The sequence below is a fragment of the Primulina huaijiensis genome, chromosome 14 (assembly GCF_012295235.1).
Source record: "Primulina huaijiensis isolate GDHJ02 chromosome 14, ASM1229523v2, whole genome shotgun sequence".
Lineage (NCBI taxonomy): Eukaryota > Viridiplantae > Streptophyta > Magnoliopsida > Lamiales > Gesneriaceae > Primulina > Primulina huaijiensis.
In genome coordinates, this window is record NC_133319.1 from 19,680,357 (window position 1) to 19,699,589 (window position 19,233).

General features: G+C 33.0%; 2 protein-coding genes across 2 annotated transcripts; both read right to left on the bottom strand.

The window, feature by feature from the left end:
- Nucleotides 1-200: 200 nt before the first annotated feature.
- On the bottom strand, nucleotides 201-1,294 carry LOC140957612 (transcription factor RADIALIS-like). Its single transcript, XM_073414940.1, has 2 exons — nucleotides 937-1,294; nucleotides 201-474 (listed from the first exon to the last, which is right to left on the bottom strand). Exons 1-2 carry the CDS (start codon nucleotides 1,188-1,190, stop codon nucleotides 450-452), a joined length of 279 nt encoding a protein of 92 aa, XP_073271041.1. The 5' UTR covers nucleotides 1,191-1,294; the 3' UTR covers nucleotides 201-449.
- A 4,169-nt stretch (nucleotides 1,295-5,463) lies between these two features.
- On the bottom strand, nucleotides 5,464-10,064 carry LOC140956622 (uncharacterized). Its single transcript, XM_073413446.1, has 10 exons — nucleotides 9,963-10,064; nucleotides 9,664-9,872; nucleotides 8,826-9,011; nucleotides 8,043-8,140; nucleotides 7,448-7,538; nucleotides 7,169-7,372; nucleotides 6,836-7,092; nucleotides 6,295-6,385; nucleotides 5,986-6,202; nucleotides 5,464-5,858 (listed from the first exon to the last, which is right to left on the bottom strand). Exons 2-10 carry the CDS (start codon nucleotides 9,853-9,855, stop codon nucleotides 5,647-5,649), a joined length of 1,548 nt encoding a protein of 515 aa, XP_073269547.1. The 5' UTR covers nucleotides 9,856-9,872; nucleotides 9,963-10,064; the 3' UTR covers nucleotides 5,464-5,646.
- Between the last annotated feature and the right edge of the window lie 9,169 nt (nucleotides 10,065-19,233).

Here is a 19,233-nt window from a genome sequence, read left to right on the forward strand (position 1 = left end):
TGGTCAAACATTTTTTAAAATATACTTGGAGATGATATTTTTTTAAAAAATGAAGTTTGACCAATGTTATTCCCCCAATATTCCATGAAAATAAAGCATACTCGACAACATAATAAATATGTAACAATGAAATGTAAAGCGAAGAAACACACAAATTAATGTTGGAAATTATAAGAATTTTTCGGGACAAACTCAACAGAATTCGGGTCACAAATTCTAACGTAATACATGTCAGAAATGTTTTATTTATGGAGTATAAAATATTACAAAAACGGGAATAAATTGATAGACTTTGGATAAAATAAATATAATTATGGAAGAATCGTCATTTTTATAATTTATGATTCTTCTGTACAATATATATATATATATATAATATATAATTTAATTAATACTTAATTGACTCCTTAAATGAAAGAGGAATCTTCGATATTGCGCAGTTTCACGATTCACCGCATGTTCACGACCCTCATCCTGCACGAGAATATATTTGTAATTAATTATCCATAAAAAATAAGATAATGTCAATTGAGAAATTTCGAAATGAATTATAGTAATTTTATATTTTGCATTACTTGATAATTTAGGAGTATTATTTTGATATGGATTATATATATAGTTTTGTTATTATGTCCATCAACCGTGCTCATCTTTGTGCCCGCACACCAACAAAGTGACGCTCACTTATTGGATTTATAATTATTATATGATTCATCACATCTAATAGGTGAGTGTCAACGCATTGGTTGTCATAAATGCGAGCATGATTCGTGGGCAATATAGTTCTCCACCAACTGTGCTCACATATATGTTCACCACTGAAGTAACACTCATATAATGAATATGATGAAACTTATCGAAATTGTAAACACGACTTTTAAATATTGAGGAGGTGAAAATATTTTAAATTGGAGAAATCATATGTAATCCAATTACCTTTGTGCTTCCCCGTTGGTGGTCCTGTAGTTAGGAAATGGCACTCTACCACTCTCAATATACTTGACATCTTCCACAAGGATTTCGTAATGCCTCTTCACTTCATCGGGGGTTCGCCCTCCGACGGTCTTCGCGACGTTCGCCCAACGATCTGGTGTGTCCTTGTCGAACACGGCCAACGCCTTCTCGAAGGCCTTGTTCTCCTTGGCAGTCCAAGAGCTGTCCGAGGGACGGGTCATCGAGGTTGATGCCATCGATAAATCAAGAAAACTTGAGAGCGAGATAAAGGGAATGAAGATGGAACTGTTAGTAAAAAGTGGGAAGCTAGACTCCCTTCTTAGTTGGTTGAGAATGAAGTAAAACTNTCGTATTAAAGAGGGATAGTACAACTCTTGCTCGACCTCATGAAGTTCGATAACTTGATGAACATTGATTATATGTCCAACACCACGTCAAGACTCCGATCAATATAAGAACTAAATGTACAATTAAAAAAAAACTTATTGTACTAAAAACAAATTTTAACTGCTTATATTACCAAAACCAAAATATGTTTGGTTATTTTCCTATTTTATTTATAAATTAGCGAGATGAGTTTCTAGTTGGACAAATTAAACATGCATGCCTATGGGGAAAATATCTACTCGCACCACTGAAAAACTGGACCCAATCGGCGTAGTGGGGGTGCAAATCATTTACCAAGATTGTTATTCGATTTAAAATATTAGAGTTTCACTGTTACCATATGGTATAATTTTTGGTAAAGCGATAAGTGTTCAGTCCAACAAAAACTATAATATATATTATATAATATCGTAAAGAAAAATTCATTTCACCATTGTTTTATCAGGCATCATATGCCCAGAAAAAAATATAAATTATTTGAGTGTCTTTAGTGAAATATGTTTCTCCTTTTTTTCATGGTCCATGGTATACGATGATATGATATTCTTGTTGAAAACATTGGTTATTGAAAACAATTTTGTGCCAGAACTTTTAATATATGCTTTCTAGATTACAAGAAGATTGGATTTGTGAAGTTCGGATTCAATCTACACTTGACTTCATTTGATCTTGGGATATATGGATCGAATATTGGTAAAAATATCATGCAAGATAAGATCTCTCTTTTTTCTAAGTTTAATTAATTTGGAGGAATTTGTTATTTTCTTTTAGCGATCAAGTGACTTATTTATTAGTAAGTTTCTTGTGAGACAGTCTCATGGATATTTATCCGTGAGCAATAATAAGTAAGTGTCACCTTATCAAGTGACCTATTTATTAGTAAGTCTCTTGTGAGACGATCTCATGAATATTTATCCGTGAGCAATAATAAGTAAGTGTCACTTTATCGGTGCTCAAATACAGATGGAGGCGATAGTTCCTTTGAATTTCTTACTTTTACTTTTACTTATGCTCATAGTATGGTTTCATTTTATCAATTACACTCACAATCTGTAGACTGGTCCTTAGTTTTTGTACCCCTATATGCATTATTTTATTCTTCATCATACCACATTCGCGATGAATCTTTTCAAGGATGGAATTAAATTTTTTTTATTCAAATTTTGATCTAAATTCAATAAGTTGGATTTTTTTTGTATTTTTCGTCGAAGTGCTGATATGATGTCGGACATGTTAACAATAACCAATATCACATTGAGTTTGGTGTCAAATATGATTCCTAACTTTTCTTTGTATTTTTCGTCGAAGTGCCAATATGGATGTCAAATATGATTCCTAACTTTTCCCAAAAAATGTATCAAACTATGCAATAATAAATGTTAAGATAAAACAGGAATTCGATTTTAAATTTAGGCACATTGTTTTATAAATCAGTTATTTCAAAATAAAATTCACATACGATTATAATTTTTTTTTTGCTTCTTAGTATTTAATAATTGAATAATACGAAATGTATACTAAATATATCGTAGATCAATATTTACAACAATAATATCGTGAAATTTTATATTGAATTTATCATGAGATTTTGATAAATGAAATTTTTTTATATTATGAAAATTGTTATACAAATCTCGTTGTACTGTACCGTGACTCTTAATAATTTACATGGTGAAATAAGTGCCACTGGACCTTGACCTGGGCCCGGGCCCGGGCCTGAGCTTGATAACAAAGCTATACCGAATTTGGGCCATTAGCAAGTTAACAAAAGGAGAACGCGCAACCCAAAAATGAGAGAACAAACAACTAAAGAAAAATCATTTCAAATTTTTATTGTTTCCATTATTATTCAAATTTTTTTAAAAAAATTGTTAAAAATATATGTATTTTTCGAAAGCAATAACAAATAATAACTATTAGTATAGAAACAAATAATTTATTACTAATATTAGAATTATGTTGCAATAAAAATATTATTTTAATTGTTTTATCAGCATTTACCGTTTTATCAAAAATTATATTACTAATATCGATAATATACTTCAAATATTTTAAAGTATACATCATCTAAGTATCTGATTCCAATCGACATGTCACTATGTAGAATTGTTGTTTCCCAATAATTAAATTAGGTAAGATGTTTTAATTTCATTAATAAAAATTTCTAATTTATAATATAAAAATGTTTGATTTCAAAGAATATAGTAACAGTTTTTGTTTTAGGGAATACGTGAAGGACAAACTCAATTTAGTTCACGAAAAAAATTGTCTTCTCGAAGATATGTGAAGGATAAACTCTCCGATCTTAAGGGTCGAATGTTGTTCAGAATTCGGTGTTGCTTGACTTACTTCTTGGACGAAAATTTTGTTTGAGAATGAGTAGAGTGTTCGTTCGAATGTTTTGTTGTTAAATTGCTTTCGGAATATCAGAGATTTTAAGCTTGTGAAATGTGATTTATGTGTGACAATTGGTGTTTTTTTTTATAGAGAATTTGTAAAACAACCCACTACATGTCATGATCTCATGTCTCGAGCCACTACTCCATGATCATTCAGCAACCAAAAAGTATTACTTTTTATTGCATATATAGATGGGTTTGATCCGTCTCACGGATATAAATTCGTGAAACCGTCTCATAAGAAATCTATTTTTTATGAACATATTTTGCACTCATTGGCCACCATAATATCAAAATCAAATTTTCACCACTTTAAAAACACTTATTTAATTTAGATTTTGCAAAACATATTCAAACGGATCCTAACATGTTACAAATTATTTATGACTTGAACCAAACCAACTCATATTAGCTGGAAATCAAGAATAAATGCTTCAGATAATAAATTTATCGCTCGATTAGAACTTAGTTTGCAAGAACAACATTGGCCTAAAAAAATAACTTTCGGAAAAATATATATATAACGATATATAATGCATTTTAAAATATTTAAATAAGATATATTGGGATTAAAATATAATACAGTGATAGTGTATCTGCGATAAAAAAATTTGTTGGGATATAATACATTATTCAGCTTCCGATACCACCAAGCATTGGGACATTGTCTAGGTTGCAGTTCTTGAATCTTTCAGGGAACTGTTTTTTGTCTTCTATTCCCGCCCAACTGGGTGATCTAACAAGTCTAGTTGACCTTGATCTTGGCTCCAATATGCTATCAGGGCCGGTGCCTGCAGATTAGAGAAGTTTGCATCGAATTCTGCTTGGGAACGATTCTTTATCAGGACCGATACCTGGTAACATGTTCCTCCATTGACTCGTTTGCAGTTTGTGGTTTTGAGTCATGATGATTTTATTGGCAATTTTCCGAATGTGTTGTGGTCAATTCTCTCGTTGCAATTTCTTGATGTGTCTGTGAATAATTTTACTGGTGTGCTACCCGATGCCGGTTGGCAGTATTTAACATTTCCGACAATATTTCTATGGGAAATCTTACACCTTCAATCAGGAAGTTCAGATTATCGACAATCCTGGGCAATATTTTCGAGGGTCCAGTTCCAGTTTATGCTCGTGGCAACACATCTTTAATTAGGAATTGCCTAAAGAGTATGACTGGTCAGAGGAATGTAACAGAATGTGTCTCATTCTATGCATATAAGAACCTGGTATTTGATAATTTTCGAGAACCAAATATCAGACAACCTCCTCAATCCAAGAAAAAGAGCCACAAATCAGTTGTCATTTTTGCTTCTATTTTTGGAGGTGTCGGGATCACTGCGTTTGTACTATCCATCATCGTGCTTCTGATTATATGCACTCGGAAGAGGGACACAACAAACCAACAAGGTATTAGTGAAGGCCTGTTCTATCAGGTGAGAGTCCTTCACCTCTTGGAGCATCACTGAACTTTTCGAGTCTTGGTGATGCATTTACATATCGGCAGATTCTCCAAGCCACTAGTGAATTTAACTATGTTAATCTAATAAAGAATGGCCATTCTGGTGATCTATTCCATGGAATACTCTAAGGTAAGATATCCGTGGTGATATACTAACCTGAAATATTTTAATGAACCAACAATATTGAAATAACTTTTCTCAGAACAATTCTCCCCAAATTCCAACAGAAATATACTTCTCAAGAAATAAACTGTATTATCTTTTTTTTTCATAGTAAACTATCCACAAATGTGAGTTCTTCCCTCATATAAAACATCGGGAAAATATACCCCCAAAAAAAAAAAAAGCAGAAAAGAGATCAAGTTATAGCGTTTTATGTAAAAAGGGAGATGGGTCAGATAAGCACTAAACGGAAAGAAATATTCACAAATTAAAATTTTCACGTTTCAAGCAGCAGGCATAGATGATGAGAGAACGACATAAGCCAAGTATTGCAGACCATCCTGCATTTTCCCCACAGCCGTGCTATGATCAGTCCGGAGATGTTCAGTAAATGCACTGGCCTTCTGCTGGATAGAGTTCTTAGGAACAATTTCTTGTGAATTAGCAGTGGCACTTTTAATAGCTGCTAAATATGCTTCTGCTACGTCTGATATGCCTGAGCAATGAAGTTCATATCAAAATGATTAGAGTGTTTTTTTTGGTTGCGAGGGCCGCGAACATATGATTTCTTTGTAATGCTACAGAACGACAAGAAGCATGAAGAAATCTAGGATAAAATTTACCAGTAACAAAACTGTGGAAAACTGCTTCAATATTTCCTGTCATAGATTCTGTCCTCACTCGGATTATCTTGGCTCTTTCCAAAGAATCTTCAGGCCAATCTATCTTCACCGTTTCCTCACTAATCTCTTGATATTGCACTTTGTTTGCATTAGATATAATAGACTTCCCAAGCATCAGCAGTTGAGTTAAAGCAAAACAGCACATCTCAGAAAGTCTCTGATACGAAATGCAAAAGGTTTTGCATCAATCACACTAGACGTGTTTAAAAAACCAAAGAACTTGCTTACTAGTTCAACTCCGCTACGTACATGAACACCCTCTGAATGAAGAGAATCAAGCCTTCCAGAAGTTCTTTGAATTATGTCATTTGGAGCCAGGCCAGCCAAAGCACTTGTGAAGCTACAATAGATTATAAAATACAGAAGCAGTTTTAATTCCATAGATTGGGACCTGTTCACAAGATTCTGAAACAAGGTATGCAGGATGAATATAAGAGCCAGGGAAAAGAACAAACGGAAGCAAAAGAAAGATATCAATTTTACACTATAATATGCCAAACTTTAAATAACAATTGCTGGAATAACACCAGTTCAGCAACCCTATGAGAATTTGCATCATGAAAATGATTGCAAGAAGCCCATAGGCAAAGAGATAATATACATGAAAATGAAATCTTTGTGGTTCAACTAAATTAAAGTCATTGAATACAAATCATAGCGGCTCACAAGATTCTTTTCTCCACAAAAAACAACAAAATTTAGTAGGTTATCGTAGATGAGTTTGCACCTGCCACAAGCTAAATATTAGGAGAATAACAGAAAATAAAAAGAATAATGAAGGAAAATTTACCCTGCAGCTAATTCAGCAGCCCTGCGAACACTGGATTCATGTAAATTCTTTAATTCGTCAATACTGTCAATATTTCCATCCTCTATTTTCTTCCCATTTTCAAACTCATTACGGTCTCCATCAAGTCCAACACCCATGTCAAAAATGTGCTGGATGTCTTTAATCTTTCCATCATATATAGATTTTTGTTCAGAGGACAGCTTACCCTTTCTTCGGTTATATAATAGTGCATAATGATTGGATAATGCTTCTAACTCCTGCAAGGCAACAAACTTTGAAGTTAGGAACAAGCAATTAAAACATGAATTGATTCAACATTTTCAAATTATATACCTCCAATTGCTCTGGACCTCCATAAATATAAAAGCATCTGTCAAAAGTAACTTCTTCAAACAGTTGATCTCCATCTATCTTTCCCTCAGATAATTTGGTTTGTTCATCCACTTCGATCCCAGATTCTGAAATTAAAAGATCCATAGCTTCTTTTCCAACTAGCTCAAGCACTTGCATTCCCTTTGCTGTCAAAACTTTTCCAGTCTATGAAATAAGAAAGACAAGAAATTGGGTTAGAATTCTGGAAAAGTGAAAAAGAACAGAGAACCTGGTGCAAACCTCCAACAGAGATGGCGCAACAGTACCATTTGGTCCGGCAACTCCACCATGTTGAATTGACTCAGAAATGTTGGAAGCTGAATTTTCAATCCTAGAAAAGTAAACAGCAAAAATTAAGGATCACAAAAGTAAATGTTTCGGTTGTTTGTCACATAAAACATGATGCGTGTCTCACTACACCCGTCAGCTTCATCATGTAACACCAATAACAGGAAATATAACATTTTCAATTTTCAATGTATGCATGTCATCCATCAAATATTAACAGCACTGCAACCATGCTGAGATCACATCCATCTTCTACTGGGGATTTCACTCCAAAACTGAGACTAATGATACTATTCCTTATATTTTTAATGCGTACTGAAAAAACATAACAAATCTGCATAGAGAGAAGTGAAACATGATACATGCTTCAGCTTGAAATTCGAATGCGGTAACTTTTAAACCGCCAAGCTTCTCAAGATCCATGATCCTCTAGCTCGCAAACTCAGTTAATCACTATAAAAACTACATTTTATTTGTTTTTCAAGTCTTTTACAGTAACTAATAAATGTGTATTTATGTTCCAAAATAAGAAACTGTACTGACATACTTGTTAACTAAATTCGCTCCTCCTTTCCATGCTGTTCCTAAAGCTTGCCAAGCTCCTGTCGTAAGAGATTCCACTGAAGTATCGAGTGCCTTCAAGCCCTGCATTGGCATTATCATATTTATGTATGAATTGGAAAATGAAATGAAACAAGGAAATGAAACCTCTGAATATATAATTGATAGTATTTATGTCAAGTGATTGTGAAATGGATCGTGTAATGGGCCTATTTGCATTAGGATCATTAATTTACAGCATGCATTTTTCCTCGTTCTTCCAAGACGACTACTGTAAATATCGAATTGAGGCTCGAAAAAGAGAGAAACTTGCAGACTGCAGTCTCTTCAAACCTTTTTTAAAGAAATAATCTGATAGATTTTTATATACCATAACCATCCAAAATATACAAATAATTCTCCATAACAAACTACTAATGAAATAACTGTCTAATCCTATCCATATAAACTGTTTAAACTTAATCCATATCTATATCACACGGTTTATTTGAATACTAATTACAACACATAAAGGAAATAAATTAATTATAAACCAAGGCCCTTATTCTTGTGCTTGAAACAGCCGAGAGTATAAAGTTTTCAGACGTGCTACTTTGGATAATGGATCTGGGCTAAGCACACACTCATCACAATTTGACGAAGGAAAAATAATTTAGAATCACGGACAAATGTCAAAAGAAAGAGGCGAATGTGAAAAGGGAAGGGAGACATGTAGGTGTTGAAGTGAAGATGGTCAATAAATTTCTCACCTTTATTACACATGACATACCTGGCTAAGGAAAGTTTCTTCACTGGCTTTCTCTAGTTTATCCAATGCTATTTTGCGCAGCTCGTCCACCTCATCACTTTCATCTACAACCAAGGATGATTCCGTACCATACTCGTTAGCTGACTTAGGTTCTTCAGCCATAGTATCAGTAATGCTCTGTGCTGCTGTCCTAGCGACCTCGACAGCCTGTATTTGAGGTACCATACGACTCAAACATTTAGCAAAATGATACACCAAAGAACTCAGAGATTTGATCCAGGTAACAAAAAAACCAGTATGTTCTACGAATTATGTGTCATAATTCATAACTGAGGGAACTAGGCCAAGAAAAGAAAAGGACAATTTGATGCCATTTCTGTGATCCAAATCAGCACTACTAATGATCACAGTGAGAAATTCTTTAATGATGGACTTACTGAATCAAGTCAACATTTTCATAAAATTTGAACCAACACTCAAGGCAGTATGTTTCTTCCATTTTCTCTTCACTCTAGCGAATGGATACCAAAGCCATCATAATGCTAACATAAAATTCCAATTAAAATCATAAAATGAAAATTATACAGGCTTTGCAAAAGCATCTTGCCACATTTATTGCTGTCAATTGACCATATCAAAAAAGAAAAGAATAACCTTCAACACCAAATACATTACCAAAAAAGATGACCGATTACCACCTAATGCTTCAGCTGCATACTACAGATTGAACTCATTCACTTCAAACTTGTAATTTTACAAACTAAATCAACCTAATTACTCAGTTAGTAATGCAAGAAAAGATGTGGAAGACTGCGGTACATTTCATGCACATGATTGGTTGGCAAGGAAGGAGACGTACATTGCGAGAGATCTCTCCGGCGGCGACAGTAGCAGCTTTCTGAAGATCCGAGAGATAAGAAAACGTAGAAAACCCCCAACCGCCCCATCCTCCGCCGCTGCCGCCAGCAGGTTTAGACTGTACGTCGGCGGCAGTGTCTTCAACTTCGGGCTTTATTTCCGCCTGGGAAGGCTTCGGCGAACTGTCCGCCATCGTTGTACCTCGATTCTCTGCAAAATGATTCGAGTTCTCTACAATAAGATCCGAAATATAGGGTTTCTAATATTTCAGATATTCTATTATATATTAAACTAAAATACCTTCCCTGATAAGTTGCTTCAACTTGTTCTTGAAGGCGATGAAGCGCGACTGAACGGCACCGTTTTGTTCAACCAGTTTACCATTATTTCACATCAAATCTAACAATTTTTCTAAATTGAAAATAATTTTGTGTTAATTGTTTAATATTATTTGATCTAATTTAAAATAATAATAACATATGCAACACGTGTGTATCTTTTACTAGTATATATAAAAATTAAGCTTTTGCCTAAAAATAGTAAGATCAAAGTAACAATTTAATTTTATGCAATTTTTATTGATATATTTTTATAAAGACTTCTCTATTTTTTTTTAAAAAAAATTCAAATATGAATTGAAGGTATTTAAAAATATAAACTGCAATTATTGCTTATATTAATTATATCATTTCGTTCAAATTTGAATTTGATTCACTTTTGTATCAATTCAAATGTAATTTATGAATTATATGTTTTTTATTTTCTTTATTTAATTTGAAACTGAATTCCATTGAAAATATAAAATACTTTTAAATTTTTGCATTTATTATATCAATTCATTTAATTTGGGATATGGTTTTGTGTTATTATAATATATTTAGTTGTTATTATAAATTGTATAAATAATTCAGTCTGTTTTCTGCGTTACGTTCAGATAATCAATTTTCAATCAGAATATATATATATAAGCAGAGTTGTTTGCTATTTTAAGTAATTTCTCGCCTAAATAGACATTCTAAAAAAAGAAATAATCGATAAATGTTATTCTAATAAATGATTAAAGATATTTAATTCGTTATTAAAAAGGTATATTAATGTATGTGTATGTATAATACTTGAAAATTGAATCTCTTCTAGGAATAACAAACCAAATTAAATTAAATTTCAAATTTCAAATCCAAAAATTCAATTCCCTTATGGGAATTATAAACCTAATACAAGTCGGCATTAAAAACCAAATACAAATCAAAATTTACAACTGAATTTTGAAATTTGACACATGTTCCAAAAATTTTGCTTCGATTGAAATCATTTTATTAATTTAAAACTAATATTTTTTTAATCTATAACTACATATATAAATTTGGATGATATATTGTCATCACACACAACAGCCAGATTACAAATATTTTGCCAGATTCCAGGACCGTGCTCAAATTCATTTTGTAGCCAATAAGTCTTTCATACCTAATGGCCCCTTTATTCAGTCATGTTCGTGAAGTGGAACCTTCAACCAGGCAGTGGGCGTTCACACTACGACTGATTCGTTGTTACGATCTTCCCCCATATGGAAACAGTTGACATACTTTCGAATGCATCTTTCATGATCAGGAGGTAACAAATATTCTTATATTTGATATTGAAATCCTCTAAACACGTAAATATAATATATAGATTCTCTCTATTTTTTTTAGGGTTCGCGCATACATGCAACAATAAAAGAAGGCCTCATACAGAAATTAAAACAATTCTCAAAGAAGGTCATCTTTTTGCAATTAAAAACGTAATTGTTGCAGATAATCGTCTGAAATACAAGACAACAACACATAAATACAAACTCATGTTTATGAATAAAACTAATGTCTGCGAGATTTTCGATGTTACTTTTTCATCAAGTATGTTTCAATTCAAAAGTTTTAGAGATTTGAAGAATGCAAATTTCATTGATGAGAATGAACTTTTTGACAAGCTGATTTTTTATTTTTTTTGCTTAGGGATCTATCAAGTTTTTTGTTGAGGATCGATGTAGAGTTTAGAGGGGAGGATGAATAAACTCTTTTCTTTTCTGATTTCTTCTTTTGAAGTTGCTAAAATCCTTTTAAAGATTGTAGCTAATCTTGTTCAAGTGTGCAACCAACAAATCACAGAATAGTGCGGAAACGATCTGATGGTTCGGTAATTGAAATGATAAAAACAGTAGGCAGTAGACAGTAGTTGTTTACGGAAGTTCGAAGATGAAATCTTCTACGTCTCCCCTTCTTCTGTTTCCAGAAGGTATCACTAAAAGACTTTGGATTTTACAGTACACACTCGTACACACCCACTTCAGCAGGACTTACCCTCTGCCTACTGAAACTCTTAGTATATCAACACGATAATATGTAATCAAGGTTCTGGATAGACTCTTTTCCAGATTACAAACTCTTCTCAACAAGATATGAATAGTATGAACTGTTTATGAAGAGTGTAAGAAATAACAGCACAAGATGATCTTCAACCGATCGAATATATGTTATGAAGCGTGTGCTACTTTTCTGTATGTCAAGCTTTTTTGTGAGATAAGAGAGTTTTGTGCTCAAATCAACGTTGTGAGTATTGCAATCAGTATATCACTTTATCAACTTTGTTCTTGTATATTTATAGAAGTTTTGATCCCAACGTCTATAAACAAAACGGCTTCTTTGACTTCTGATATATTCAGCTTTAATACCTGAAATAGGTCCTGCAGAAAAGCTTCAAAACAATCAGTCTTGTTTTATGCCAAAATTGGTAAGACGTAATAAATGGCTTCATACAGAATTAATGGTGCAATTAATGCTAGTACTTGATAAAATAACGGTAACATTCAAGGCTAGTTCTGTTTATGCGAAAGACGTTAAGTTACTTCGGTTTGGACTGAATTTTGCTTCTGTTTTCCTAGAGTTCTAAGTTCTGCTTCTGGTTATTTTAGAACTTTAAGTTCTGCTGAAGACTACTGCTTTTATATTGCCTAAAGATCTGTTGATTTTAAGTCTCATTGCTCATCGCCACAATGAAGTTATGTCTAACATTTTTTATTATTTTTATGTTTACTTATAAGTTTTTTTTTATTTATTTCTAGATGTCATTAGAAAATAATAGCAAGAGACTCACCTCAAAATAAAGAAATTAGTGGACGTGCTACAAAACTTCTCGATTTGGTCATTGAAGATTTAGAGTAACCACCATTTATCTTATTTTCATATTTTATGTGCGAACTAATTTTTGGCATTTCAAATTATATATTTATTGTTTGTTAGAAACAACAAATTAACATATACTTTGTGGGGAAACTTTGTTGATGAAATCATGTCATATTTGGGCATTGTCGGTGATGAACCAGTTGTTGTGATTCTTCAAATGTGTCGTGCAAGACGATGTAGGGGTGAAGTGCGAGTTCAAAGTACATTTTTTCTTGTTGTTCTAATGTACACAATTTTCGTACTTTCAATAATACACATATTTCGTTTAGTGATTTGTCTTTACGTACACGAGATTGCATTCGTTCACTGTTCTTTAACCATGGTCTTCATATTTTCGATTTAAGCATTTTGGCTAACAATTTCTTTTAATGCTTAGAAAGTGCTAAAAATAGAGATGGCAACTCATTTGTCGGAGTATTTTGACATTGGGTCATTTATTCAAGGCTGAAATATTACATATACATAAAATATATCTTGAAATAAAATTTGGCAAGTCATCTGGAAATAAATAAATAAAAACTTTTAATGTTCGCAACTTTCATATTTATTCCAAACAATGATTATTATGAAAAATTAATTTCATTTAATTTGATTATAACTTATGGTTTTAGTCATTTATAAAATTGTTTATGAGAACTTTAATATGATAATTATTTCTACCTTTTATTTGGTTATATTTGTATCTTGAAATCAATATTGTTCTTAGTATAAACAAAGTCAATAATTTACCTATCTTTTTATTTCTTTTCAAATTTTGAGATTGGAAGAAACATGCACTTTTTATATGATTTTTAGAAATTTTAAATTATGATTTATCTAATATACATTTAAATTATGTTTATCATAATTTTTATCTTATATGGTTCAAAGACGAATTTTGATTTGATTTTAGATAAATGTAGCTTCGTATTTATTTAACCTTTCTTTTGTATTATCTCAAGTAGTTAGGTTATAATTTGGGAAATAGATTCAGAAGGAGTTGATTAAAAAAATTTTAAAGTCGAGTATAATCAACCAATTATATATAATATAAATAAATAAATAGCGAGCATTCACGACACATGTTCTTCTTGCCAATACAAAACAAAAACCCACAAAAATAATATACTTTTTTTCTTGAAATAATGAAGTAATATCAAATTACAGTCATTTAAAAATATATAAGATTAATATTATTGATGATTTATAATATGAATAAAATTATATTTTAGTCAAACATTTGAATGAAAAAATATGTGTACTTTGTGCCCGGATCAAATTAAAATTTGGATAATAAATCTATAAAAACCCACAAAAATTATATATATATATATATATTTTTTGTCCCTACCAAAGCTGTAGTTGGCAACTTAAATATCTTGAGGATTTTGTCGTTGCTTTGGATATACGTCATTGTTCCAAAAATAAAAAATAAAAAAATAAAAATAAAAAAATATGTGGACGACTCCGACTTGGTAACATTAACTTTATATACATGCAAAATTTGTTGAAGTTATTGAGAAAAACTGGCCACGACAAAGAAATGGGAAAAGAATTGATAACATAGAACTGGCAACCATGATATGAACCAAATAAACCATCGGCTCGTCTCAATAAAATCTTAGCAAAATTTTATAGAATTCGAAAACGAAAGATAAGTATTCGAAATTCTTAAATGTCAAGCAAAATAAATGAATGACAGCATGAAGCAATTAATAAGAGTAAAATGATGGCACACAATTAATGTGCATGTTGACTTTTCTGATGAAAGATAGAAGAAATGTTAAGACAGAAGATGCGTTTTCACATGAACGAGGAGCTATATTAGTTTTATATTATTATCTCAAATTGTCGCATGTGAGACCAACATTAAATTCTAATAATTTAAGAAAACACAAACTCGTTGAGAATTCAAATGACGAAAAATGAGAAGCACAAATGGAAACCAAAATAACTTAGTGCCACAAATGTCCGGGCTATGGTCACACATTGAAACGTTCTAAAAAGAAGAATATAAGGCCATGACCATCAACCCGACTGATGAGTGATCTCTAGGGAGTCATGAGCATGACGAGAAACATGGTAGCAATCATATTTCATTCGATGTAATTATTTTAATTTTCCATGAAAAATGTTAGTGCCAAAAATGCGAGGACAGATTTTGTTTGGAAGAAAAACAAGAATTGGACCCATCAAGCCAAGCCAAACTCATCACATCATGTCAAAAATCTTCACAAGGAAAGAACACATCTATATCTGGTAGATTGTCCACTCAACTCACCCAATTTATCCGGACATCATCAGTTACTTTCAATTTTCTTCTCTTTTTTTTTTCTTTTTGAAAAGTTACTTCGAATTTTCCAAATAAAAAACAAAGAGTTGGTCTCATGTGAGACCGTCTCACGAATCTTAATATGTGAGACTGGTTAACTCTACCCATATTCACAACAAAAAGTAATACTCTTAGCATAAAAAGTAATACTTTTTCATGGATGACCCAAATAAGAGATCCGTCTCACAAATACGACCCGTGAGACCGTATCACACAAGTTTTTGTCAAAAACAAATGTCGAGAATTTTTTTCAAAATATTTCAAGACGGGTGATGATATTTTTAAATTTCTTATCATTTGTAGGTTAATCACATCCACACATGTACACCATATATTGGACGATGGGGAAAATAAATATCTCACGAAAATATCACCAAAAGTTCAAATATTATTGATGATTTAAGCTTTCCTGATTAGATAACGAAAGCGCAAGGTAGGAATTGACTGAATTTATAAAAAAATATTTTGTCGATTTATAAATTACAAAAATAAATAAATAAATAATTTCACCTTAACAGAATTTATCTCACTCGATCTGGATTCAGGTCACCAGACCAGATTCATCTCCCCCAACCAGGGTCATCTCGTCCGACTAGAGTTCAGGTCACCCTATCAAGGTCATCGCGCTCGACCAGAGTTCATCTCGCCCGACTAGGGTTTATCTCACTTAATCACCAGAAAAGATCTTTCAAGATCGGGTCCTTCCCACTTTGGCCGATCGCAAGGAGATAGACCCACCAGTATGAGTCGCCATGCCTATTGACAAAAGACAGGGCATGGACAGTTGTCAGAAGACAGGGCATTGGTAGATGTTTAGTTGGGAACATTGTATAGGCAATATAATTGATGTCATTTTCTCCTCTATAAAAACTCAGGTTTGTTCATTCATTTGGGACATGAGATATTACATTATGTTGCATTCAATTAATTCTCTCTACTTAGTAAGCCTGTAATGACTTGAACGTCGTAATGGCTACGCCAAAACCTTCTGGCATCCCACTGACATTTTCTTGTTGAGTGTGTGCGGATCATCTGACCTGAGTTCATCCTACTCGATCAAGGGTGCTCAAAGACCAAGCTAGGCCACTCGAGTTCATCCCAGCTAGTCATGTCAGGGCAGTTCAGGTTACCCGAGCTTAACTCATCAGGCCAGGTCATCCAGACTCATCTCATCATGTTAGGCCACTCATGCTCATCATACTAGGCAAGGCCACCCTGGCTTATCTTATCAGATCAGGCCAAACTCATCCTATGATGTCAGGTCATCCGGGCTCATCCCATCAACCCAGGCCATACCAGACTCATCCAAACAGGAAAGGCCACCCGAGCTCATCTCATCAGGCTAGGTCAGGTTCATCCCATTAGGTCAGGCCACCCATACTCGTCTCATGAGGCCAAGTCAAACTCATCACACCATGTCAAAAATCTTCACAGGGAAAGAACACCTCTCTATCTGATAGATTGTCCACTCAACTCACCCAATTTATCCGGACATCATTAATTACTTCCAATTTTCTCTTCTTTTTTTTCTTTTTGAAAAGTTACTTCGAATTTTCCAAATAAAAAACAAAATGTCGAGAATTTTTTTCAAAATATTTCAAGACGGGTGATGATATTTTTAAATTTCTTATCATTTGTAGGTTAATCACATCCACACATGTACACCATATATTGGACGATGGGGAAAATAAATATCTCACGAAAATATCACCAAAAGTTCAAATATTATTGATGATTTAAGCTTTCCTGATTAGATAACGAAAGCGCAAGGTAGGAATTGACTGAATTTATAATAAAATATTTTGTCGATTTATAAATTACAAAAATAAATAAATAAATAAATAATTTCATCCCCCTAAATTTTGATTTCTTGAGTTCTAATTTTATTCTTCTGGAGAAACTTAAGCTGTTTTTTTTTTTCTTCGTAAAATCTTTAAATCGAAAATTTTGAAAATAATATATTTCAGCAGGAAATATTATTTAAGTTATGGGGACAGGTTGAGCTATATTATATGATCATAACCAAATATAATGTGTTATTTATAACCTTAATTTGACGCTTTTTCTCGATTCTTGATATTAAAGAAATTTGAAATTGAAATTTAATTGAGGATTATATAAAAAAAATTGTGTAGGTCTCATGTGAGATCGTCTCACGGATCTTAATCTGTGAGACGGGTCAACCCTACCCATATTCTTAGCATAAAAAGTAATACTTTTTCATGGATGACCCAAATAAGAGATCCGTCTCACAAATACGACCCGTGAAACCGTCTCACACAAGTTTTTGCAAAAAAAATTTCCCAATTCAAGTCAAATCGGTTCAGCAAATTGTATATGAGATTAGAACTTCACACGTAAATGGATAGACTAAAGTTAATTCGTGAAAATTATATTAATTCACTAAAACTATATTATTTGATTAAAAAATATTAATGTTCACAAGAAAAATAAAATTAGTGACGTCAAACAACTATAATAAAAAATTTGGGAATATTTCAAATAACCAATAAAAAATACGGCATAAAAATTTAATGTTAGAATCATGTACATACCATTATTCTAAAAGTTATAGCTGTTAGTCAAAATACAACTTTATTTTCTTATATTTATAATAATGCGGAGTGCAATTATTTAGGTGCTAATGGGTCGGGCTAGGCCCAAGAGTGCGGGAGTTGTGCGTCTATCTATCTCTCAGATATCAATCTTATTATTTCTCTACTGTTAGTTCTGTCTCCATCACAACCAACCATGTCCCCCCAACATAGACATTATTATCCGTTAAAATATGATGCCACTCTTTTACAAACCATCTAGCTAACCAGATTAAGCGACGCAATGTCAGCAGTTTGACGCATAAAAACTTTCCAGGAAATCATATTCATCTCAGTACTACTCTCACGCATGCATACTTAACTCCAACATCCCCCAAGAAGTATAGAAATATTCTTCTTAACAGACTTGAACTTATGACATCGCTCTGATGCAAATTGTTAGGATCAAACATTTATCACTAGATCAAAAGATATAGCCGTTAGTAAAGGCTCAAATTTATTTCCTTATGCCTGTGACAGAGCAGAGTACACCTACTTGGGTGCTAATGGGTTGTGCTGTTAGGCTCATGAGAATGTGCATGTCTATCTACCGATTATGTCTCATTTACCTTAGAGACAAGTCTTACTATTTCCCTACCACCGGCCATGTCACCAGCATCGTCGATCATATCCCTAACAGAGTCAGTATTACCCGTTTATATATGACGTCACTCTTTTAAAGCCCACCTAACCAACCAGATCAAGGGGCGTAACGTCAGCAACTTAACGCACGAGAACTTATCAGGATATCACTCATCTCAGTACTACTCTCATTCATGTACACTTAACCCCAACATCCCCCAAGAAGTATAGAAATATTTTTCTTGTAAGACTTGAACTTATGACCTCGCTCTGATACCAATGATTAGGATCAACCGCATCTCAGTACTAGGTCAAAAGATATAGCGGTTAGTCAAGGCTCAACTTTATTTCCTTATACACGTGACAGAGCAGAGTCCTCCTACTTGGGTTTTAATGGGTCGGGTTATTAAACTCATAGTCTAATATGTGTCTATCTGCTGATGTTGTATACCTTAGATATCAGCCTTACCGTTTTCCTGCCACCGATCATGTCTCCAGCAGAGACAATATTACATGTTAAGATATGACGTCACTCTTTTACGGTCCACTTAGTCGACCAGATCAAGCAGCGCAACGTTGTCTACTTGACGTACGAGAACTTCTCAGTAGGTCATTCATCTCAGTACAACTCTCACTAATGCACGTTTAACCCAACACTCAATCTAAAATTTAAATGATGTAAAAAGTTGAATTAACTCAACAGTGTGTGGAAAATAATTATTGAAAATTCTGGATACAAAATTATTGTGGATAAATTATTATGGATGAAAAAATACTGAACGGATAATTATTGAAAAATAATGGAACATAAATCTCTTTAGTAATATTAAGGATAATATTAAGGATAAGAAATTATTGTGTGT